Below are 25,511 nucleotides of genomic sequence, written 5' to 3' on the forward strand. Positions count from 1 at the left end.
TGGCCCTAATTTGATTGGTTATTATAGGGCAGCGCAGGACGCAATGTTGCTGAAGAGGTCAGACGAAGCCATTTGGATTGCTTTAGAGACAGAACTAGAAAGGAGGGGCGGCCCGGACTCCATTCTTTAGGATATACAACAGACTAGAGCTAACGTTCACTCCCCAGAGCCGCACACAGGTGAGCTAACAATTAAACTATGGACGAAACTTAGGAAGAGAGAAGATATTCTCCTAAGAAATTCCTTATTAACGCCAATTAGGTATTTATTACAGGGGGACACACGTAAACACCTACAGAAATGGGAAAACAAGGGCCTGCACAGAGTGGCCGACATTCTAGAGAGTGGGTCGATTTTGTTGTTTTCCCACTTACAGGGAAGAATTGCACCACTCAATTTACCCTGGTTCATTTATTTACAGCTACAGTCCTCTTTCCGAAACTTCCTCAAAAATGCACCAGGCAAGGTGTCCACGGCCTCAGTCCCCATAGGTCCAAACACTCTATATCTAGGCTTTATGTGGCAATTCAATCCCCCCCCCCCCAAACACACCTAAAACCCACATCATGTTAGCATGGAAACGAGAACTAGACATAATAAAAGATAGACAGGAGTGGGAAACATTATTCCAGTCGGGAGATAAAGGCCTACTAAGCGTGACCTGAAGGAAATCACAATGAAAACAGTCTTCCGATGGTACTTAACCCCAGTTAGGACTTCTCGTATGAATCCCCAGAGGAGTGACTTGTGCTATAGGGGCTGCGGGAAAAGAGGTACATATAAACCTATGTGGTGGGATTGTGAAATCATACAGGAGGTGTGGAGGAGACTATCTTTGTTTATAGGTCAGCTAATAGATGAGGAGTTTACCCTTACCATACAACAGGCACTACTGCATGAACCCATATATGTTTTCCATAGATACCTTAACACCTTTATTAGAATTCTATGCACAGTCACTAGAACATGTATCGCGAGATACTGGAAGATAGGGGCTCCGTCATGGATGGAAATATACAATAAAGTACAACACACATATACCATGTATGAAGCAGCGGGAATTCTAAACAATAAGGAGGTCATACATAAGATATGGTTCTATTGGATAGGTAGACAGGAGCAGTCACTGAGAGTCCTAACTTAGATTGAGCCGATGTCGGTATGCAGGAGTGTGCCGTGGAATAGATGTCTTTATTTACAAGGTACTTTGCTTTCTACAAGAAGGTCACTGTTTCTTTCACTGCCCCCCCCCCTTATTACTGTTTGTTAACAAAACTGGATGACTGTTAAAGTAAGAATTATTTTAATATATATTATCATAGCGCTGTGGATGAGCTGATGTGGTGGTCTCCCAGAACCTGAAAGGGTAATACCCTCATCTGATCATCATTAGAGGGCCGAGCGCTCCTTTTTAGGACATACACAGAGGAACAGAGGTGGATTAGTGGATCTGTAGATGTTATTAATGAAAATTGAATGTATAATTAACCCACCAGTTTGTTATGTAGTATGGTCCTGGGACCACAGGTCGGAACAATTGTGCAAGTGAATGTTGAAACTTGATAAAATGTTTAATAAAGAATATTTAAACCTAAAATAAGGCATTTTAGTCCCCAGAGAACCCAACACACCTATACATGGGTGGTATCACTGTACTCAGGAGATGTTGTTGAACACATATTGAGGTGTTTTTTTGGCAGCAACACATAACAGGAACTGAAAATCCATGCCTAAAGTGCAATGTGTGTGAAAAATAACACAAATAAATTACTACCCAAATGTTTGACAAAGACTGGTGCAGTGTTAATTTTGTCAACTAAAACTAAACTAAAATGACTATAAAACTAAAGAAATTCTAATGACTAAAATACGACTAAAACTAAAATGACATTTTAGTCAAAAGACTATGACTAAAACTAAATCAAAATGACATTTTAGTCAAAAGACTATGGCTAAAACTAAATCAAAATTTGCTGACAAAATTTTTTTATGCAAGTTGTTATAATCAATCCATATTCAATTACTGCTCTTTTGTAAAATTTACGAAACTTCATTTTATTAAATTTTAAGATAAAGACATGTTATATACCACAACAGTTAAATCTGTTAAATCTGTATTGCATGTTCAAACCTTAATACCATAAAAGAAAACAGGTTAATAAACCTTTACTCCAGGAGCATATAATGAGTTTGGAAGTTCTACAGCAGTGCTAATATTGTTGCCGAAACGTTTTTGAATCTGTGAACAATCAATTGATTCTTCCTATAGAAATAAGCATAAACCACGAATATGGGTTTAAGTTATGCTGTGCCTGTGCTAGCTGCAGAAACTTTTTGTTGTGTTGAGTTTCTTGATACTTGTTTTAATTATTAACAGAGAACTGTTAAAGTTTTTATATTGGGTAATATGTTCAATACAGCAAATACAGTTTACAGTTTTGTTTTTTTATATTTTAAAGTTGCACTTCTGTTTGTTTATGAAACTTGGTTTTATTTAATTTTAAGTTTAATAAAGATGTTACATATCACAACGGCTAAATCTGTGTCTGTATTGCATGTTTAAACCTTAATACCATAAATATTAACAGGTGTTATGTTTATTCCTGGAGTATGTAATCAGTTTGCAAATGATGGAGAAATGCTTAAATAATGCATCACACGTTAACTAAACCCCTTAGATTTTAGTTGACCAAAATCTACTGGAGATTTAGTCGACTAAAATGTATTGGAGATTCAGTCGACTAAAACTAGACTAAAACTAAAACAATTCAGATGACTAAAATATGACTAAAACTAAAATGGCATTTTAGTCAAAAGACTAAAACTAAGACTAAATTGAAACTTGCCGTCAAAATTAACACTGGACTGGTGGTTGAATTAGTGCATTGAAAGTATTAAAATACCAGCATTTGAAATACCCTAGGGTGTCTACTTTTTAAAAACTATATGGTTTGATGAGGGGAAAGTACATTGGCCAGCTTCAGAAATGTCCCAAATAGAACATGGGTGCATAATGACAAATGTGAGAATTCCAAGTTGAAAAACTGGAATGCACCCCCTAAAAATAAGGCCTTTTAGCCCCCTGAGAACCTGACACACCTATACATGGGTGGTATCACTGTACTCAGGAGATGCTGCTGAAGACACATTGGGGTGTTATTTGGGAGTAACCCTTAATGTTCTAAGTAAATATATTCTTAAATTGCTATTTTGTCAAAAAATCACCACTTTTTTTTTCTTTTCAAACTTTGGCATAGATTGGTGGTAAAATGGTTGCATGGAAAGAGTCAAAATACATCATGTTTGATACCTTAGGTTGTCTTCTTTTAAAATATATATATATATATATATATATATATATATATATATATATATATATGTGTGAAGGGTTATGCAGGGATTCCTGACATCAGTGTTACAATGTAACTATCGCTAATTTAAAAAAAAAAAATGGTTTGGAAATAGCAAAGTGCTACTTGTACTTATTGCCCTATAGCTTACAAAAAAAAGCAAAGAACATGTAAACATTGAGTATTTCTAAGCTCAGGACAAAATTTAGAAACTATTTAGCATGGGTGTTTTATGGTGGTTGTAGATGTGTAAGAGATTTTGGGGGTCAAAGTGTGTTTTTTTCAATTTTTCCCTCATATTTTATATTTTTTTTTATAGTAAATTAAAAGATTTGATGAATATAATGGTATCTTTAGAAATTCAATTTAATGGCGAGAAAAACGGTATATAATGTGTTGGTACAGTAAATGAGTAAGAGGAAAATTACAGCTAAACACAAACACCACAGAAATGCAAAAATAGCCTTGGTCCCAGACGGTCAACACATGGAAAAGTGGTCTGGTCATGAATTGGTTAAAGGGACATAAAACAAAAAAAACAAAAAATGATTTCATGATTCAGATAGAATGTGCAGTTTTAAAAAACTTTCTAATTATCTTCTGTTATAAAGTTTTCTTCATTATCTTGGTATTTTTTGTTGAAAAGCAGGCAAATTTGCTTAGGAGTGTGTAAGTGTCTGGCATCAATTTTGCAATGCTATTCTTATGCAAGAGCACTAGATGGCAGCACTATTTTCTGCCACGTAGTACTCCAGTTGCCTACCTAGGTATCTCTTCAACAAAGAATACCATGGGAGCAAAGCAAATTTGATCATAGAAGTAATTTTTTTTTTTTAATTATTATTTTTAAATATGCGCTGTGGGTTTCATATCCTTTTAAGCACAATTAATTTGCATCATCTATTGTGTATGGAAAAAAACTGTTAAAATGTATTTCTGGAGGGCGGAGCCGACCAGCAGCCAAGATGGTCGTGTGAGGCTTAAGCTCCGTGAGACCAGCAATCAAACAGGGCTAATCTAGGAGTGAAAATCGACTAAAAGCAGAATTAAACCCAAAGTAACGGGTACAGGAACTCCGGAGATACTGAGTGATATACCGTACCGCTGATTAAGTAGGCTTTCAACGTACATCTCGGAACATGCCGACGACGGAGGCCTAGCTGCATGGCGTTTGCTACCCATCGCAGTAGCAGAGAGTAACCACAGCAGCATGTCAGTGCAGCGATTTCACTAACTACCACTCAGACCGCAATGATCACTGCTCAGCTTACCACACAACTGGTTTAAACAGGTACCGATGGGCTCATAACTTTTTATATGAACTTTATCACTTGCAAGGATAGGCCAGACTCCTTAATACACGCATCGGCCTAATTTATATATTACGTGGTGCTCACAGTGTTAGCGACAAATCAACAGGCACTCACATGCTGTCTTAATCTGATATAACAGCAAATAACTGCATATTACTCATTTGAGGTCACTTGAGAAGGGGGTCAATACCATCATATAATACGCAGTGCATGTATTCACAAAATTGAAAAGTCACACGCTATATTGCAATTTACTGCGTATACAGCCACAAGTACGCCCATATTGCATCTCAATAAAATATTGGACTCTACATAAGCATAAAACCCCATCATTACATGAATATGACATCAAAACGCACCAAATCGGATAAGCCACCCAGAGGCTCAAATACCCCAACGCACAAATTGCATAATTTTTATAAAACTGCTGAGATTGCGACTGAGGGGGCAACTGAGGTGGAAGATATCATAAGTGACACTACTGATACTACATCTGATTCTGATAAACAGGCTCCATTAACAAGAGCTGACTTACAAGCATTACCCTCCAAGGAGGATTTCACGTCCCAAATCACACATGTAAGCAAGATCATTAAATCCAGCCTTGCGGAGGTGAAAAAGGACATTAATGAAATTGGTAACAGGATAGAACTCCTGGAAGAAGATGCAGAACAAACCAATAGATTTCTAGAGACCCAAGCCAGACAGTCAACCCTACATCAAAATTTAATAGAACAACTGCAAGATCAAGTGGAAGACCTTGATAATAGAGGCCGTCGCCAGAATCTTAGGATAAGAGGCATCCCTGAGACGGTACAGACAGGACACCTTCTCTCATACTTAAACAGACTGTTTAACACTATCTTGGACACAGAAGAAGATATAGAATTTCCCATGGATAGATATCACAGGGCACTGAGACCTACCCCTAAAGATAAAGCACCACCTCGAGATGTCATTATTAAATTTTCCAGCTTCAGGGATAAAGAAAACATTCTAACAGCGGCCAGGAAAAAACATCCAATCTCATTTGAGGACAATTCCCTCTCAGTCTTTGCTGATCTTAGCCCCATGACCCTGAACAAGAGGAAGGAGGCCAGACATCTAACCTTACATTTGAGAGATTTGGGGATCCCATACAGATGGGGCTTCCCATTTTGTTTGAGAGTGATCAAAGGAAATGTCACAGCTATTTATAAATCACCGGATGACATGGACTTTTTCTGCTCACAGCTGGGCATTTCAAAGCCAAAAATGCCTAGCATATCGAATAAAGGAGAAGAACATGCTGATAACGAAGATGGCCCATCAAAATCACGAGAGTCCGGCTGGAATAAAATAACCAAGAAAAGGAAATCTAAAAATCAGACTTCAGACCTTTTGCAACTTCCAGAATGAACAGTTCATACTTGAGCCTTTGCTGCTCAGTTCAAGGTTAAAGTATTACTGAGTAAATGTCAAAGATGGACATGAATATAAGAATTGCTTATTTATGACTGATAGACCCATCTTTTAATTTGTCCTTAGATTAAACATAGACAGATGCAATGTCAAAGTTACAATTAGAGTTGTACCCCCTACTCGAACAACATGATATATCGAATTCTTTGTTAGAGTTAATTTTTAACTTTAAACCCATTTAGGATATTTCAATCCTACAGGTTGCTGAGTCACACTACTGTGTGACGAGAACCCCCCCCCCCCAATGTTATTTTACAGGGACCCCCCTACTACAGGGGACTCCGTGTTTTATCCTTACTGTTCTTTAATTTTAATATTAATCTCAATGTTTTTGACTGTTAACGAATATGTTATTGTTGAACCTAATACTGTCTTTTTATTATTACAGAGATCCTGTGAGTATTGTATTGCCGTATCCTTATCTCTCTCCCTAGTCTCATCTTTACTTCTCTCTCCTCATCCAAGGGTGAACAGAACCAAGGTAAACCCTCAGATTGACAATCACAGAAAGAGTACTAATCAACACAATAGGTCTAGAATAGAGAATGATAGTTCGCTCCTTCAACACTAATTATGGCTGACAACCGAATCAAATTAGTTTCTCAAAATGCCAAGGGATTAAACTCCCCTACAAAAAGGTCAGTCGCTCTATCTAGTTTCAAAAAGATGTTAGGGAGTATTATTTTCATACAAGAGACACATTTTCCTAGGGATAGGATGCCCCAATTCCACAATAGAGAGTTTCCTGTAGGCTATTTTGCATCTCACACGCAGAAAAAAAATGGAGTGGGAATATTGTTTAGTAGATCAACCCCATTTCAGTTGCAGCATAGAATAGAAGATAACGAGGGTAGATGGATCATACTGGTAGGTCACCTGCATCACCAACTTATCACGCTAGTTAATGTCTACGCGCCGAATAACAATCAACACAAATTCTTCCAGAAACTAACAAACAAAATATTGTCCATACAAAAAGGCGCACTAATAGTATCTGGCGACTTTAATGTGGCGCTGGAACCGGAATTAGACTGCTCTACAGGGCAGATCTCAGTTGCCTCATCTTCAATACGTAAAATCAGTGTCAACCTTAGAAAGCTCTCCTTAATTGACGCATGGAGAACAAAACACCCCAGTCAGAAAAATTTTACCTTTTACTCTTACCCACATAAGTCATATTCTCGCATCGACTACATATTCATTGACCAACTCTCCTACAGTTTAGTAACTGATTCAGACATCCAACACATTAGCTGGTCTGACCATGCAGCCATAGGCGTAGATCTTAAAGGGTTGGGAAAACCGCTCTCCCCCTATGTGTGGAGGTTAGACGAAACACTTCTTAAAAAACCTTTGATTCTGAACAAAACCACACTAGCTTTACAAGAATTCTTTAGCCTTAACCCTCCACACCTAACCTCCCCTTCTACCAACTGGGAAGCACACAAGGCAGTGATGAGGGGAGAACTTATCAAACATAAATCTATCTTATGTAAACAATATTTGACGGCATATAATGCCGCAGTAAATACCCTACATAAGATTGAATCTATACATAAAGCAAATCCTCGGGATTACAACATTAGTAAACAATTGCAAACAGCTAGAAATGACTTGAATCACATATTATATAAAGAAGCACAAGATAAAGCATTTTTTCTTAAAAAACTGTATTATGCAGAATCAAATAGAACAGGTACCCTCCTGGCGAGAATGCTGCGAACAAAACGAACCAACTCCTATATACATAAGATACAAAATAATGATGGAAACTACTCTCAAGAATCTGTTAAGATAGCTGACAATTTTAAAATGTATTACCAAAACTTATATAACCTCCCTCGACTTCGATGGACACACCTAATGCAATTACTACATATCTAAATGAAATAGATCTCCCCACAATTCCAACAGAATTATCAAAACAATTAGAAGACCCCATCACTCAGCAAGAAGTGCTGGCGGTGATTAAAAATCTGCCATCTCACAAAAGTCCTGGGCCAGATGGATTTTCCAACGCCTATTATAAGCAGTTTAAACATATCCTTGCACCACATCTTACCACCATGTTCCAAGCAATAGATGACAACACAAAGTGGCCTACACACGTCTTGGAGGCACATATATCTGTTCTTCCAAAGCCAGGGAAAGACAACACGAGGGTGGAGAACTATAGACCCATCTCCCTACTTAACACTGATATTAAAATATACACGAAGGTGTTAGCCAACAGACTGAATTCAGTACTCCCCAAGTTAATACATGTAGACCAATCAGGGTTTGTCCCGGGTCGCGAGGAAAAGGATAATACCATCAGAACCCTACACCTAATTGAACATGTGAACAGGACGGGGGAGCCCACAGTTCTTATTTCAACAGATGCTGAGAAAGCGTTTGATCGCTTAGACTGGGGGTTCCTTAAAGCCTGTCTGTTCAGATTTGGTTTTGACCACAAAATGGTTGAGAGAATTTTTAGTGTCTACAATAGCCCTTCAGCAAGGGTTAGGGTTAATGGCATTCTTTCTAATACTTTCCAAATCCATAACGGTACGAGACAGGGGTGTCCCTTGTCCCCACTCCTGTTCACACTGTCTATAGAGGCCTTAGCAGCACACATCAGAAAAAATGACAATATCCAAGGACTCAAAATCGGACCAAACGAATATAAGCTTACACTATATGCTGACGATGTCCTTATATCCATGACTTCACCGGACAAATCCCTACCACACCTACTAGCTGAATTTGTCACATTCGGTAAACTTTCTAATTTCCTAATAAATCCTCAGAAGTCCGAAATCCTCAATATTAATATGGCCAGTGATCTATTTAAGAAGTTGAAAGACTTATGCCCGTATAAACTTCAACATTGTAAGATTAAATATTTGGGTATTGACCTAACACCAAAGTCTAACATGCTCTTTCAACATAATTACATCCCTCTGCTAAATAGGTTAAAAAATGATTTTCGGCTCTGGCAAGACAAACCCTTGACCTGGTGGGGTAGAATCCAGGCCATCAAAATGACCACGCTCCCACAGATCTTATACATACTCCAAACAGTTCCTATACACCTTAATAAGTCATTCCTATCGCAACTACAGTCAGAAATAAATGCATTTATATGGGGAAAGGTTAGACCACGGATAAACAAAGCTACCATGCATAGACCTCTAGGTAAAGGGGGTATAGGGGTGCCGAACATAGAAAGATACTACAACGCTGTGACACTCCAACGTGTTTTAAATTGGCACGGTAAAATCGAAAACAAAGCATGGCCCACAATTGATTCCCATCTGTTACAAGCAACATTGTTAGGTGCTCTATGCTGGGTTCCACATCACATAAGGCCACAGTTAGCTAGAACCTCCTCACTATATATACATATTTTCAACAGCTGGGATACTTTAAGAGATTCTAAAATAGGCATTTCATCTGGGGTATCGCCTCTTTCACCTATATCATATAACGCAGAATTTCTAGGTGGAATAGAACCTAAAACAAATACCCAAGGCGACCTGGGATATACGATCCCGTTCGTTAAATTGACCATTAACGGTAGATTGAGGCATAGACATGAAATGGGGGAGATAGCGGGTGGAAACTACTCATCATGGCTAAAACATGAGCAATTGCGCCATTTAGTTCACAATTCTAAACACAAGTCAGAATTACTTAGATCCCCTACAAGATTTGAAAAATTATGCTTATTGGAGGTACCTATGTCAGGAACTTTATCTTTGACCAAGCAGCTACTAGAGGACACCATAACTGAGGCACTTCCACCTTACACTTTAAGTTGGCAGAGAGAACTGGAGATTTCCATTTCAGAGGAAGATTGGGAGAACATATTCCATAATACCCATAAGTCATCAGCTTCACCAAAGACACTAGAATTGAACCACAAAATACTGACTAGATGGTACATGACCCCTAATCGTTTAAAACATATTTACTCTAGCGCAGACGACAGATGTTGGAGGGGATGTGGCATGAAAGGCAACATGTCTCACATATGGTGGCAATGTGACAGGCTTAGACCACTTTGGACACAGATTGAGAAGGACTTTCAAACAATATTAGGAGACGTTTTTGTACTGTCCCCTTTGACTGCAATTCTAAATTATAAACCAAAAAACATTTGCAAAATTCGATGGAACCTATTGCTGATAGGACTTAATAGCGCTAGGAATTTGATAGCTAGAAATTGGAAATCTTCTCGAATCCCCTCTAGGAATGACTGGATACAAAACACGACTACCTTGCTGTCCCACGAGGAATATGTCTATTATAGACGGGGAACCCTGACTAGATTTTATGATATCAAATTTTATTGGGACTCTTTTTTTAGGTACTACAGATAAATGACTCACACACAATAGATGTTTCCAGCAAGGAGTCCTTTTCTCCCTTCCACCCTTGGTTCTCATTCTCTTCCAACATATATCATCCTCTTCTATCCCCTTCCATCGCACTTTCCCCTTCTATTTCTTCTTACTCTGCTTCATATAAATTTCATAACTTTGGTTTACTTGAGACAATTGTATGATTATACATATCAAGACAGTGATGTTAATGAATGCCTTTTTTTTTTTCTTTGTTTTTGTTTTGGTTTTTCTTTTTTTGTTTTTGTTTAGGGTTTTTTTTTTTTTTCCTCCTGTTACAATGTGTTTTGACGGTATGACTTGTAATACCGATATGTTTGTTTGAACATTGAAAGATGGCTATACCATTGTTTGTGTAACAGGGCCATGATTGTTTTCAGTTCAAACTAAGATGGATATGTAGCCCTACATATTGTTCTAAAGTAACATGTCGTATATATATTTATGTTTCCAAAACTTTATCTACCGTTGTATGTTTTGAAAACCTCAATAAAAATTTATTATTAAAAAAAAAAAAAAAAATGTATTTCTGTGAACATTGTAGGATGCCAGTAAAGTAAACTGATACCTTCCAATTACTAAGAATGAAAGATTTGTGATACTGACAGGACGACAAACATGCACCACCAAAAAAAAGTTATGCCCATTGTATATCATTAACGCCCAGTTAGGGGTTTTGGAATAGTCCCAGCTGCAAAAATGTAGCTACACTCTAAAAAAAGGTTTTGTTCCAAAAACTTAAAGGGACATTAAACACGAAATAAATGCTAGATAGAATGATGCATTCAAAGAAAAGATTAGTCTGAGAATAACATGTAGATGTATTTTTTTAAAGTTTCATTAGTTGTTTAAATATTGACAAAATAAGTCCAAAGTTTTAGGGTCTATAAAACAAATGGAGCTGCCATGTTGTAACTAGGGTTACTTTCTCTGCTGTAGCCAATAAGAGACAGTTATAGGTCACTGTGCAGCCAATGGCTGTGTGGAATATAACCAGTGTTCTGCACTTCCATTTCTAACAGGAACTGAAAACCTCCCAATTTGAGAATGGAATTACAGGAAAAGGGGACAAAATAAATAATGAAAGTATATTGCAGAGTTTTATTTATATATACAGTTTATAATTTTATATTAACATCTCAAAGTGTTTAATATCCCTTTAATCTATGCTAGATGGCATGCACTAGCAAGAAAGGCGAAGTGAAGTTTGGCCTCTGGATAAAATGGATCCAGCAGCTCAAAATAGTATTCACCTCAGATATTAATTGTGATAATTAAGTAATCACAATATATTTATGCTTTATTTTTATTTTAATTTGTAGTGTCATAATGATCCCAAGGCAAATTACTACTCATCGGGGGAAGGGGGACTGATTACTATAATAGGGTCATACTTTAAACAACTAAACTTTTTAGGGAACATATTTTTAGCTACCAGGAAGTCAAATGGCTTATTTGTTTTTTTTACAGATCACTGGTTCAACAAAAGACTGTCATTACTGCAATTACATCATATACAAAATATCAAGTGATCACTCAGTGGAATGTGATATAAACTCAATGGTAGTAAACAGGGCTGTGTGGTTGACAGGTTCTTTGCATTGGTTTCTTGCATCACTTAATCCCCCCTGTGTCACTGTGCATCCTCTAGCTGATCCAGATTACAATCACCTGCCAGGTAAGGGTGACTGAGAGCTCAGAGAATCAGGAAACCTATTTATAGCACACACAGCAACAACAAACGATTACAGTTTAAACAAAACAAATATACATTTTCCCAAAGAGCAGTGCTGCTTACATACAATTATCTAAGTTACTGTCAGCAATCTAATAAAGAAATACCATCTTATATGTCACTTGAATATCACATGCACAATTAGTTAACCATCATATTTACTGTGACCTGGATACACAAAAGTGAAAATTCTTACAAAACTTGACACTTATGGAGCACTCCTTCTGAACAATGGAGACTATTTCTATTGGTAGTTACAGTGAGGCCACCCTTGGGCCAAATGAATAACACAATATGATAGGGTAATAATTTACATAATTAAACAATTATCTATGTACACTTCTAATAATAATACTATACTTTTAGATAATGGATGCTCATGATTTATGCTTATAGTACAATCAATATTTATAATGTAAATTGTTAAAGGGCCATAATACCCAAATGTTTAAACACTTGAAAGTGATGCAGCATAGCTGTAAAAAGCTGACTAGAAAATATCACCTGAGCATCTCTATGTAAAAAAGAAAGATATTTTACCTCAAAAGTTCCTCAGTAGCCACCTCCCATTGTAAAGGATTTCTAAGCAGCATTTTAGTGTGTCTGTCCCGGGACAACTGAAAGGATGAGCTTTGTGCACTCTCATATTATTTCACCAATCAGGTAAAGGAAGCTTACTATGAAATCTCATGAGAGTTAAGTCAAATCTCATGAGATCACAGTAAGAGTTCATGACCTCAGCACTGCTGATGCTGATTTGCTGCTGTTCATTTCTTCATTTTTTTTAATTTTTTTACCTGCAGCTGGGAGCAGCTGAGTATAACTTTTAACACAGAACTTACTCTGCTGAGCTGAGGAAATTGTGAGGTAAAATATCTTCCTTTTTTACATAGAGATACTCAGGTGATATTTTCCTGTCAGCTTTTTACAGTTATACTGCATCAGTTTCAAGTGATTTAGCATATGAGTATTATGTCCCTTTAAGTCTCGATTAACTGTGCTGCTTTTAGGCTGAGTGACTAGAAAGATGAACCAATCACTTTTAAGTCGAATATCACTATAGGAAACTGTGCATAGTGATCTCTCACCCTTTTACAATGCAATATAGGATACATACGCCTAGATTATGAGTTTTGTCGGTAAAGACCTGCAGTGCTAACGAGCCTTTTTTTTCCAGCACACCCTTAAGACAACGCTGGTATTACGAGTTGTCTGAATGGTTGCGTCAGCCTCAGAAAAGGGAGCGTTGAGCCAAATTTAGCTCCACTTCAACTCTCAATACCAGTGTTGCCTACGGTAGCGGTAAGCTGGAAAAACGTGCTTGTGCACGATTTCCCCATAGCATACAATGGGGCTGAGCTGGCTGCAAAAAAACCTAACACCTGCAAAAAAATCAGCAACGCAGCCCCATTGTTTCCTAAGGGAAAACACTCTCTAAGTCTACACCTAACACCCTAACATAAACTTCGAGTCTAAACACCCCTAATCTTACACTTATTAACCCCTAATCTGCTGCCCCCGCTATCACTGACACCTGCATTTTATTATTAACCCCTAATCTGCCGCTCCGGACACCGCCGCAACCTACATTATACCTATGAACCCCTAATCTGCTGCCCCTAACATCGCCAACACCTATATTATATTTATTAACCCCTAATCTGTCCCCCCCCAACGTCGCCGCCACCTACCTACACTTATTAACCCCTAATCTGCCGACCAGACATCGCCGCCACTATAATAAATGTATTAACCCCTAAACCGCTGCACTCCCGCCTCGCAAACACTATAATAGATTTTAATAACACCTAATCTGCCCTCCCTAACATCGCCACCGCCACCTACCTACAATTATTAACCCCTAATCTCCCGCCCCAACGTCGCTGCTACTATAATAAAGTTATTAACCCCTAAACCTAAGTCTAACCCTAACACCCCCCTAAATTAAATATAATTTAAATAAAATGAACTAAATTTACTATAATTAAATAAATCATATTTAAAACTAAATGCTTACCTATAAAATAAACCCTAATATAGCTACAATATAACTAATAGTTACATTGTAGCTATTTTAGGATTTATATTTATTTTACAGGCAACTTTGTATTTATTTTAACTAGGTACAATAGCTATTAAATACCTAGTTAAAATAATTACAAAATTACCTGTAAAATAAATCCTAACCTAAGTTACAAATACACCTAACTAGTTAAATAAATTACCTACAATTATGTAAACTAAAATACAATTAAATAAACTAAACTATAATACAAAAAAACCCCCACTAAATTACAGAAAATAAAAAAAATTTCAATAAGCTTAAACTAATTACACCTAATCTAAGCCCCCTAATAAAATAAAATAAAAAAGCCCCCCAAAATAATAAAATGCTGTACCCTATCCTAAATTACAAAGTAATCAGCTTTTTTACCAGCCATTAAAAGGGCTTTTTGCAGGGCATTGCCTCAAAGTAATCACTTTTACCTGTAAATAAAAATACAATACCCCCCAACATTACAACCCACCACCCACATACCCCTACTCTAAAACCCACCTGATCCCCCCTTAAAAAAACCTAACACTACCCCATTGAAGATCACCCTACCTGGAGCCGTGTTCACCCAGCCGGGCACCGATGGGCCAGAAGTGGACATCCGGAGCGGCAGAAGTCTTCATCGGATCGGGGCAGAAGAGGTCATCCAAGCGGCATCTTCTATATTCAATCAACCGGAGCGGAGCCATCTTGAATCCAGCCGACACGGAGCCAGCCTCTTCAATCGAAGTAATAACGAAGAATGAAGGTTCCTTTAAATGACGTCCTCCAAGATGGCGTCCCTCGAATTCCGATTGGCTGATAGGATTCTATCAGCCAATCGAAATTAAGGTAGGAAATCAGCCAATCGGATTGACCCCGCATTCTATTGGCATCAGCCAATCAGATTTTTCCTACCTTAATTCCGATCGAAATTCGAGGGACGCCATCTTGGATGACGTCATTTAAAGGAACCTTCATTCTTCGTTAGGACTTCGATTGAAGAGGATGGCTCCGCGTCAGCTGGATTCAAGATGGCTCCGCTCCGGTTGATTGAAGTTAGAAGATGCCGCTTGGATAAAGAAACCTGCCGCTTGGAGGACCTCTTCTGCCCCTATCGGATGAAGACTTCTGTCGCTCCGGATGTCCACTTCTGGCCCATCGGTGCCCAGCTGGGTGAACACGGCTCCAGGTAGGGTGATCTTCAATGGGTTAGTGTTAGGTTTTTTTAAGGGGGGATCGGGTGGGTTTTAGAGTAGGGGTATGTGGGTGGTGGGTTGTAATGTTGGGGGGGGTATTGTATTTTTATTTACAGGTAAAAAAGCTGATTATTTTGGGGCAATGCCCTGCAAAAAGCCCTTTTAAGGGCTGGTAAAAGAGCTGATTACTTTGTAATTTAGGATAGGGTAGGGCATTTTATTATTTTGGGAGGCTTTTTATTTTATTAGGGGGCTTAGATTAGGTGTAATTAGTTTAAACTTATTGTAAATTTTTTTATTTTCTGTAATTTAGTGTTTGTTTTTTTGTATTATAGTTTAGTTTATTTAATTGTATTATAGTTTACATAATTGTAGGTAATTTATTTAATTAGTTTAATGATAGTGTATTTGTAATTTAGGTTAGGATTTATTTTACAGGTAATTTTGTAATTATTTTAACTAGGTAGCTATTAAATAGTTATTAACTATTTAATAGCTATTGTACCTAGTTAAAATAAATACAAAGTTGCCTGTAAAATAAATATAAATCCTAAAATAGCTACAATGTAACTATTAGTTATATTGTAGCTATATTAGGGTTTATTTTATAGGTAAGTATTTAGTTTTAAATAGGATTTATTTAATTATAGTAAATTTAGTTTGTTTTATTTAAATTATATTTAATTTAGGGGGGTGTTAGGGTTAGACTTAGGTTTAGGGGTTAATAACTTTATTATAATAGCAGCGACGTTGGGGGCAGGAGATTAGGGGTTAATAATTGTAGGTAGGTGGCAGCGGCGATGTTAGGGAGGGCAGATTAGGGGTTAATACAATTCATTATAGTGTTTGGTTAATATATTTATTATAGTGGCGGCGAGGTCTGGTCGGTATATTAGGGGTTAATAAGTGTAGGTAGGTGGCGGCGACATTGGGGGGGGCAGATTGGGGGTAATAAATATAATATAGGTGCTGGCGATGTTAGGGGCAGCAGATTAGGGGTTCATAGGGATAATGTAGGTGGTGGCGATGTCCGGTCGGAAGATTAGGGGTTAAAAATGTTATTATAGGGTTTGCAATGTGGGGGGGGCTTCGGTTTAGGGGTTCATAGGTAGTTTATGGGTGTTAGTGTACTTTATAGCACAGTAGTTAAAGGGACAGTCTAGTCCAAAATAAACTTTCATGATTCAGATAGGGCATGTAATTTTAAACAATTTTCCAATTTACTTTTATCACCAATTTTGCTTTGTTCTCTTGGTATTCTTAGTTAAAAGCTTAACCTAGGAGGTTCATATGCTAATTTCTTAGACCTTGAAGGCCGCCTCTTAAGAATGCATTTTAACAGGTTTTTCACCAATAGAGGGTGTTAGTTCATGAATTTCATATAGATAACACTGTGCTCATGCACGTGAAGTTACTTGGGAGTTATCACTGATTGGCTAAACTGCAAGTCTGTCAAAAGAACTGAAAAAAGGGGCAGTTTGCAGAGGCTCAGATACAAGATAATCACAGAGGTAAAATATATATAAATATAACTGTGTTGGTTATGCAAAACTGGGGAATGGGTAAAAAAAGGATTATCTATCTTTTAAAACAATAACAATTCTGGTGTAGACTGTCCCTTTAAGAGCTTTATTTTCCCGCGTTAGCCCATAAAACTCTTAACTACTGACTTTTTTTGCGGTTGGAGTCTTGTCGGTAGAGGCTCTACCGTTCACTTCTTCCAAGACTCGTAATACCAGCGTTAGGCAAATCCCATAGAAAAGATAGGATACGCAATTGACGTAAAGGGATCTGCGGTAGCCTCGAGTCGCGGAACAAAAAGTGAGCGGTAGACCCTATTCTGCCTGACTCTAAATACCAGCGGGCATTCAAAAGCAGCGTTAGGACCCCTTAACGCTGCTTTTTAACCCTAACACAGAACTCTAAATCTAGGCGTAAGGAAGGTACCAGCATGAACCAAGAGAACCAAGCTCAAGTTTTCATAATTAGGACAATCTGGGGATATAATACTAGTTTTATTGAACTCTCTAATAAAAGGCTCCTGATTACCATTATCTTACAGATACAAAGTATACAAACACTCATGTACAACAGCACAGCATGAAAAAGTAGTACCCTACAGATTGTTCATGTGATTGGTAGAATGACATTTAAGTCTGACTGTCAATCAATAAAGAACCTCTGGCAGTATAGCATGTTTCCAGTTATTGGAAGGCAAAATAATACAGAAGCCCACTTTATAATGTAAGAAAAATTTAGCAAAAATACCATGTTATGAACAGAAATATAACATCGTTCAACAGATAATTTTCCAATAGGGCTCTAAGTGTACAGCATTTTAAAGTCCCTTAAGAACTCTCAGTTGCCCCCAAACACCAGCTCACACTTCCCTGTGCACAATTCCCAGTTGCTCTTACAAGCATCACAGTTACAGCTCGACTACAGCAGTTAAATGACCGTACTATTTAGACGAAAAGTCTTACCATGATGTACACTGTAGTCGGTCACTGCCTACCTCAAGATGTATACTGCCGTGGCTCATATGTGCCCTCCGGTCGAATTCCAGGATTCACCCATCTCAGGTGCGGCTCCTTCATTTCACAGATGGTGCGTGTGACGCTACATGGGGGGCAGACAGCTGATTGGTGCTTTCTATAGATACGTCACTCTCCAAAGCCGTAGTATGCTGAACGACCTAAAAGACGCCGAGACTCCAACCAGTTAAAAATTAGAGATCCAAACAAGTAAAAGAACCGGTGAATGTCAAGGCATTTAACAGGGTATTTCATAAAAAAAAACTTTATTCCATCGGAGAAATAACATTAATTTTAAAAACATGTCATGACACATAGCAATACATGCCCTATGCGTTTCGGGAGGAAAAACACAGCCTTACTCATAGACATATTGCTGAAGTGAGAATGAGGACTTAAATAGCCTCAATCAATTCAGCAATCGTTACAAGCTGTGTGCTTTAAAGGTAAATTATACTTAGCACTGAGTGTGGATAGTGCACAGAAGGAACAAAATGTATTATTAGATCTCTAGACTTACTAGACTTAATTCTTGTAAACTCCTACAGTAAAATTATATAATTTGTCTATACTCATTAATTGTACGATTCATGTACACTTGTCAGCTGTTACAAACATAGGAAACATATGTGACACTATTTACACAATATCTATTGGCTGACATATGGCTATTAGTAATCGATAGGGAGTTCAACTATAGCTCTTCTCTTGTTATCTTATAATCTAAGATGAGGGGGCTATTCTACATAGGGAGAGAACAGTAGGAAAATAAATTGTCACAGCATACGACTATGTATTGGTTTGTTTTACTCTAAAAAGAGAGTTATATTGATTAACCCAAGAGAGGTCTGAACATTCGATACCTTTATCTATATTATTTAGATGTTCCCTTATCCGAAACCTGGCTTCCCTAGAGGAGCAGCCCACATATTGTTTCTCTGTGAGAAAGGCATCGAATGTCGAGACCTAGCCAGGCATTTTATTAACTATCATAACAAAAATGTTACAAGCTCTTCTTGGCAGGTCATAGAACATGTCAGACCTCCCAGGAGAGGTGGCGATACCAATGCTAAATTATTCTATAGAGGTGCCTTTTGGATCTTTTATCTAAAAACCAGAAAACCACATGGATTTAATATAGATGGTGATGTGATCAATTTTTGGCAACCCAGCAAATAAGTGAAGGATCATGGTGCCTTCTAAGATGACATCCTTTCATAGGAAGGCAGCCTCAAGTTGACTACATCACCATTTTACTTGCCTGTAATATATGAGAATAAGTCTCTCTTGGGTTAATCAATATAACTCTCTTTTTAGAGTAAAACAAACCAATACATAGGCGTATGATGTGACAATTTATTTTCCTACTGTTCTCTCCCTATGTAGAATAGCCACTGCATCATTATAAGCTAACAAGAGAAGAGCTATAGTTGAACTCCCTATCGATTACTAATAGCCATATGTCAGCCAATAGATATTGTGTAAATAGTGTCACATATGTTTCCTATGTTTGTAACAGCTGACAAGTGTACATGAATCGTACAATTAATGAGTATAGACAAATTATATAATTTTACTGTAGGAGTTTACAAGAATTAAGTCTAGTAAGTCTAGAGATCTAATAATACATTTTGTTCCTTCTGTGCACTATCCACACTCAGTGCTAAGTGTAATTTACCTTTAAGGCACACAGCTTGTAACAATTGCTGAATTGATTGAGGGCTATTTAAGCCATCATTCTCACTTCAGCAATATGTCTATGAGTAAGGCTGTGTTTTTCCTGCCGAAACGCGTAAGTCATGTATTGCTATGTGTCATGACATGTTTTTAAATTTTATGTCTCCGATGGAATAAAGCTTTTTTTTTATGAAATACCCTGTTAAACGCCTTGAGACTCGCCGGTTGTTTTGCATGTTTAGAAATATAACATGTCCACAGTAAACAGGCTCTAAAATCATTATCCTAATCCTGTAGGGTTAGCGAATAAAATCAAGAGCCTCCTATGTTTTAATGTCTGAATAAATATCTATTAAATGAATGAGGGCACAAACACCCTTAGCGTGTATGCCAGCCAGAGCATGGAATCAACACCTGCTGCAAGGGCTTAGAGTCTGGTAGGCACTCTGGATCCATATTAGCGCACATATCTAAATTAGCACACATGTCCATATTGGCACACATATCCAAATTAGCACACGTCTATATTAGTGCACATATTCAAATTAGCACACACATGTCCAAATTAGCGCACATATCAAAATTAGCACACATATCCAAATTAATGCACATACCTAAATTAGCACACATGTCCAAATTAGCATACATGTCCAAATTAGCATGCATGTCCAAATTAGCACGCATGTCCAAATTAGCGCGCATGTTGTCCAAATTAGCACGCATGTTGTCCAAATTAGCGCGCATGTTGTCCAAATTAGCCCGCATGTCTAAATTAGTGCACATGTCCAAATTAGCACAGATACTGTATCCAAATGCTAAATTCATAGAGCTCTATATCAAAGATTCAACTCTAAGGTATTAATAGGGATGGTCATATTGATTTATCCACTCTTAATATTCTAGTCTGACAGCTGTTTTCAGATTGCTTGAAAACACTTTTCGATTAGGACTGTTTCCCAAAATGATTTGAAACCTGTAATATTTTTATTCTATACACAGTCACTATACATACAATTGTCATATGCAACTTCATACACCATTTATGGAATATCTATGATATTTTAGTTGTTATGTACAATTTTCATGTTTTTGGTTTCAGATTGGTGTTTTTGGTTGCTATAACAAAAAGGAATATTCCAGTTAAGTTTGAAATAAGTGCATTTCAATTTTAAAAACTTCTAATTGCAATGATAAATGTTATCTTTATGTTTGCAAGAAGAGCATATATATATATATATATATATATATATATATATATATACAGGTAGCCCTCAGTTTACGCCGGGGTTAGGTTCCAGAAGGAATGGTTGTAAATCGAAACCGTTGTAAATTGAAACCCAGTTTATAATGTAAGTTAATGGGAAGTGAGGGAGATCGGTTCCATGCCCCTTTTAAAATTGTCATAAGTAACACTTAATACATTATTTTTAAAGCTTTGAAATGAAGACTTTAAATGCTAGACAGCATTATAAACCTAATAAAATAATCACACAACACAAAATATATAATTAAACTAAGTTAAATGAACAAACACATTTGCTAAACACAACACAGACTTCACTTGCAATTTTTTGCAAGCAGTTCTTTCTATGCATTCCAATCTGGACTGAGTTATAGACAGGAAGATCTTGTTCCCTTGAAATCTGCTCGATAGCTCAGGTCTGGTTAAACTGATTAATTTCAGCTTGCTTGGCTTTGCTGCAACACAAGCGGACAGCTCCACCTACTGGCTATTTTAATAAATGCACTGCTTCTCAATGCTTTTCAATAGCAGTCACATGACTGAACAAAAGGTTGTTATTCTGAAACGGTGTAAATTGAACCGTTGTAAAATGAGGGCCACCTGTATATATATATATATATATATATATATATATATATATATATATATATATATATATATAGATGTCATGTTGTACAACACCTTTTGAGGGTGCATCTGCTCGGTTTGTGGAATCATGTTGCAAGCGACAACTGGTGTGGAGTGGAAATGTATGTGTATAAATTATTTGTATGCACCCAGCATGTGACCAAAAGAGTCGTCGATTGCTGTCCCCTTATAATAAACTTTAAATTACCTTAAATCATTCACCAATTAAATACACAGACACTTGTTGCTTGGTAAAAATACTGGCCACAGCCTGTTTATTAAATAACAAATTTAAAACACCAAAAAAATAACTCTTTAAACCATATAAAAATTCCATTAACTCTGAAGATGCTAGCTCCCAAACTTAATTAATTAATCTCCCTTTTCTTGTTGACCAGGCCATATATAAATTCACCTGGACTTAAATAAGTCAGTTATTTCTTTAAAACCCCAAGCTCCAAGGAACCCAGTGTCCAAGAAGCTACTTAACCTGCTCTCCCACCCCGTGGGGAGGTTAACCCATTCACTTATGGCCATAGTCCAATTGCAAACGTGAGGGAACTAGCACCCACCAAGCTGTGACAAAACATAAAAACCATGAACAATAGGAGGGAGGGAGGGAAAACTTCTTGCTGCCATGCAAATTATTTTCTGAAGATGTTTGTGCCACACTTCCTTATATAGCCTTTTCCTGGGACCCACCCCACTCCACCAAATATGGGACTAACTCCTCCCATGGGTCAAAAGCCCCCTCCCCCTACGTTCCTTCGTATCCGTGGGGCTAGCTGGAAGCATTTTTGTTGATACACTGTGTAGTGCACAAATATTGCTATTCAAAATTGAAATGCACTAAATTTAAAAAATTTGAATCAAGAACACAGAGTAATCATTAATAATGCATTATGTTTATGGTAATTGAAACCTCCTTTTATCATATAAGGTTAAAACTCACTTAAAATGCATTACTCATTTTAAAGAAAGATTACAAGTCACGCGGTATTGGTTGTTTGTGTGCGATATGGTCTTTTTTGCAATCAATTTCCATTGCGCGGGTATTACAAGTCTTGAGAAATCGTGATTGCACACGTGCAATCGCCTTTTACACAACAATCCTATCCGCGCTCGCCTCGAAGAGCTGTAGTTAACAGTTTTCCGCAACAAAAAAGTTTCACAAAACACTTCAAAAATTCATTACAAAGTACAGTTACACTCATATTAACACTGTCTATTAAAAATTAATTAAAAAAAATATTGCACACAAAAGTTATAAGGGCTGAAAGATAGGAGATCTCTGGTGTTAGAAAGAAAAAAAAAGGCAAATGATGGGATTTTATATTGACATACACACACATACATAGAGTAACATGGATTTATATGTATACAGATATGTTTAACTACGGAGATAATTAAAAGATGTTACATTACAATCTAATGTAAATTAAACAATATCTCAGAGGGATTTTTAATGAGATAATCACATATAGATCTCGAGATATCTAGACATATTTATTCATATACATATCTCGCTATAAATAGATATGAGTCCAAAAATCATCACCTATAGAGAGAAATATTTATTTTTAAATAAATAGAACATATTACGTTATGATAACATTCTCGCAATATGAAATATTCGCATTGTCATGTACATTTTTCGAGGAGAATACTTCATAGGCTTTGCGCAACAGATTAGGGTTTTAGTTGTTTTTTTTCTATTTGTCTTCTCCATTGACATCTATGGGGGATATGTGAACGCGCACTCGATTTGGCTGTTTGGATTACGCGGCTTAACGCGCAAGAAAAATAAGTTATTTTGCAATTTGTAATAGCTGTGCAACCCCAAATGCGAAAAAGCCATAACGCGTGCAGTGTTTTCGTAACTGATTTGCCGTGCAACTTGTAATAGCTGTGCAACCCCAAATGTGAAAAAAGCCATAACGCGTGCATTTTTTTCCTAACTGATTTGCTGTGCAACTTGTATTCTTGCCCTAAATTTGTAGGAGTAGGACTCAAATAGGGACATGAAACCCAAAATTTGATTTCACGATTCAGAAAGAGAAATCAATTTTAAACAACTTTTAATTTTACTTCTATTATTTAATTTGCTTTGTTTTTTGGTATCCTTTGTTGAAAAGCATACCTAGGTAGGTCCAGGAGCAGCATTTTACTATGGGAGCTAGCTGTTGATTGATGGCTGCACATATATGCCTCTTGTCACTGCCTCACTAGATGTATCCAGCTAGCTCCCAGTATTGCATTATTGCTCCTTCATTTAAGGATACCAAGATGACTAATATCGTATGCTCTGTCTGAATCATGAAGGAAACATCATATATGTGTTAACGATCCAGCTGTCCATCAAGCAGCAGTTTCTGCTCATGGCCAGCAGTTCTCTGAGGCTCCAGAGTGGTACTTTACTTATGTGTTTTTCAGGGATTAAACACATAGATTTGAAGGGTGGATAGTGATAAAATTACATACTCTAACGAATGAGAGCATGTCATTTTTTTCACTATAATGGCCCTTTAAATAAATGGATGATGAAAGATTCCACTGTTTGATCCCTGATATAGCTGTGAGTGTGAATACTGAACCTTTAAATAATGCAAAAGAACAGAAGCAACTCATATTTCCTGGACATCGTTCTTCTTGGCCTTTAGTTCTTATTGAAGGAACGATATTGAGGAGGGTGGGAACAAAAGCATTCTTAATCAATGCACAATGTTAGATTTCATGGACATTCTGGTATCAAATGGGAATATTGAAGACACATGACAGCAATCTGAACACATTACATGTTTCACAGCACTAATGACTCTGGCCTGTAGATTAGTTAACTTCAGTGGTCAGAGGACAAGGCTTGGTGAATATCAGACGGGCAGCTGAGTAAATACAGTGTGGACACCAGGATAGATTATGACAGCCTTTACTCATGAGAAGCTGTTAATCTTTCAGCAGAGTAAACAGATGCTGAAATAAACAGACAGTCAGCCTAAGCTCCTAATTCTACCACCTTCGTCAGCATAGACCTGTGTTAGACTAGTTCCTACCCCCACCATGCCTAAAAATATACGTTAGGGCAATAAAACTTACTGGAATGTTTTAGAGAAAAAGCAGCTGCTGACTGCATGAGGGCTGTATTGAGTGGGTAACGTGGGTGAGTGAATGCAGTTTCTCTCTCATTTCTGTTCTTTCTCTTTCTTTCCCTCCCTCTCTATCTTTTTACCATCTTGATCCATTTAAGGTTCATAAAACCAGCCAAGAAAGCTACAATCACAAATCACTACATCGTACGACTTCACTGGGACCAAGGGCCTGCTTTTCTAAAGTTCTTTGGTCTGTGAGATTCTATAAGAGGCCTCATTAGTACTATGATTCCCCTCTGGGAATGTTCTTTAGGCAATATTTACCTTGAGAACTGAGAACCTTATTAATAAGATCAGTTCTCTAATTGTCTGTATGTGAAGACATATTACTGGATAGTGCTCAATAATATATCATTTCCATCCATGCTGGCGAGTTTTTTTTTCGAATCTGTCCCAAAAATAGGCCCAGGCATTTGGGTCCAAAGGAGTCCACACTCTCACCTATTATAATGTTACCAGGATGCAGCCATAATTATATGTAAGATATTTTTCAAGTCAGTAAATGGGGGGTATTTATAGCTGATACACTGCTATTGGACATTCTATATTGCTTAATTATGAAGAAAATGCATTAATAATATCCTATTATATATACACATAGTTTTCAATAAAAGACTGCACTCGCTGGGCTTCTTTAAAAAGTAGCTTTTATTTATCCAAACTTACAAAAGGGAAAAGAGCATGTCGTTTCGATGCCCCAAAGGAAGTCATTTAAAAAGTGCTTTTTATAGCCCCTCCTATTTGAGCAGTTATTTGAATCCCATACAGCGATGTACAATCAGCAATTAGATTTGGTACTCTGTATG

The 25,511-nt window shown here is 37.2% G+C and overlaps 1 protein-coding gene across 1 annotated transcript in view; it reads left to right on the top strand.

Moving 5' to 3' along the window:
* The first annotated feature begins 7,974 nt into the window (after nucleotides 1–7,974).
* NR2E3 (nuclear receptor subfamily 2 group E member 3) overlaps nucleotides 7,975–25,511 on the top strand; it is a 39,842-nt gene continuing 22,305 nt past the window's right edge. Inside the window, exon 1 of the mRNA XM_053719303.1 lies at nucleotides 7,975–8,625. Coding sequence (XP_053575278.1) covers nucleotides 7,975–8,625 — 651 coding nt within the window. The remainder of the gene's footprint in view (nucleotides 8,626–25,511) is intronic.

Source organism: Bombina bombina, chromosome 6 (assembly GCF_027579735.1).
Source record: "Bombina bombina isolate aBomBom1 chromosome 6, aBomBom1.pri, whole genome shotgun sequence".
In the NCBI taxonomy this organism is placed as follows: Eukaryota; Metazoa; Chordata; class Amphibia; order Anura; family Bombinatoridae; genus Bombina; species Bombina bombina.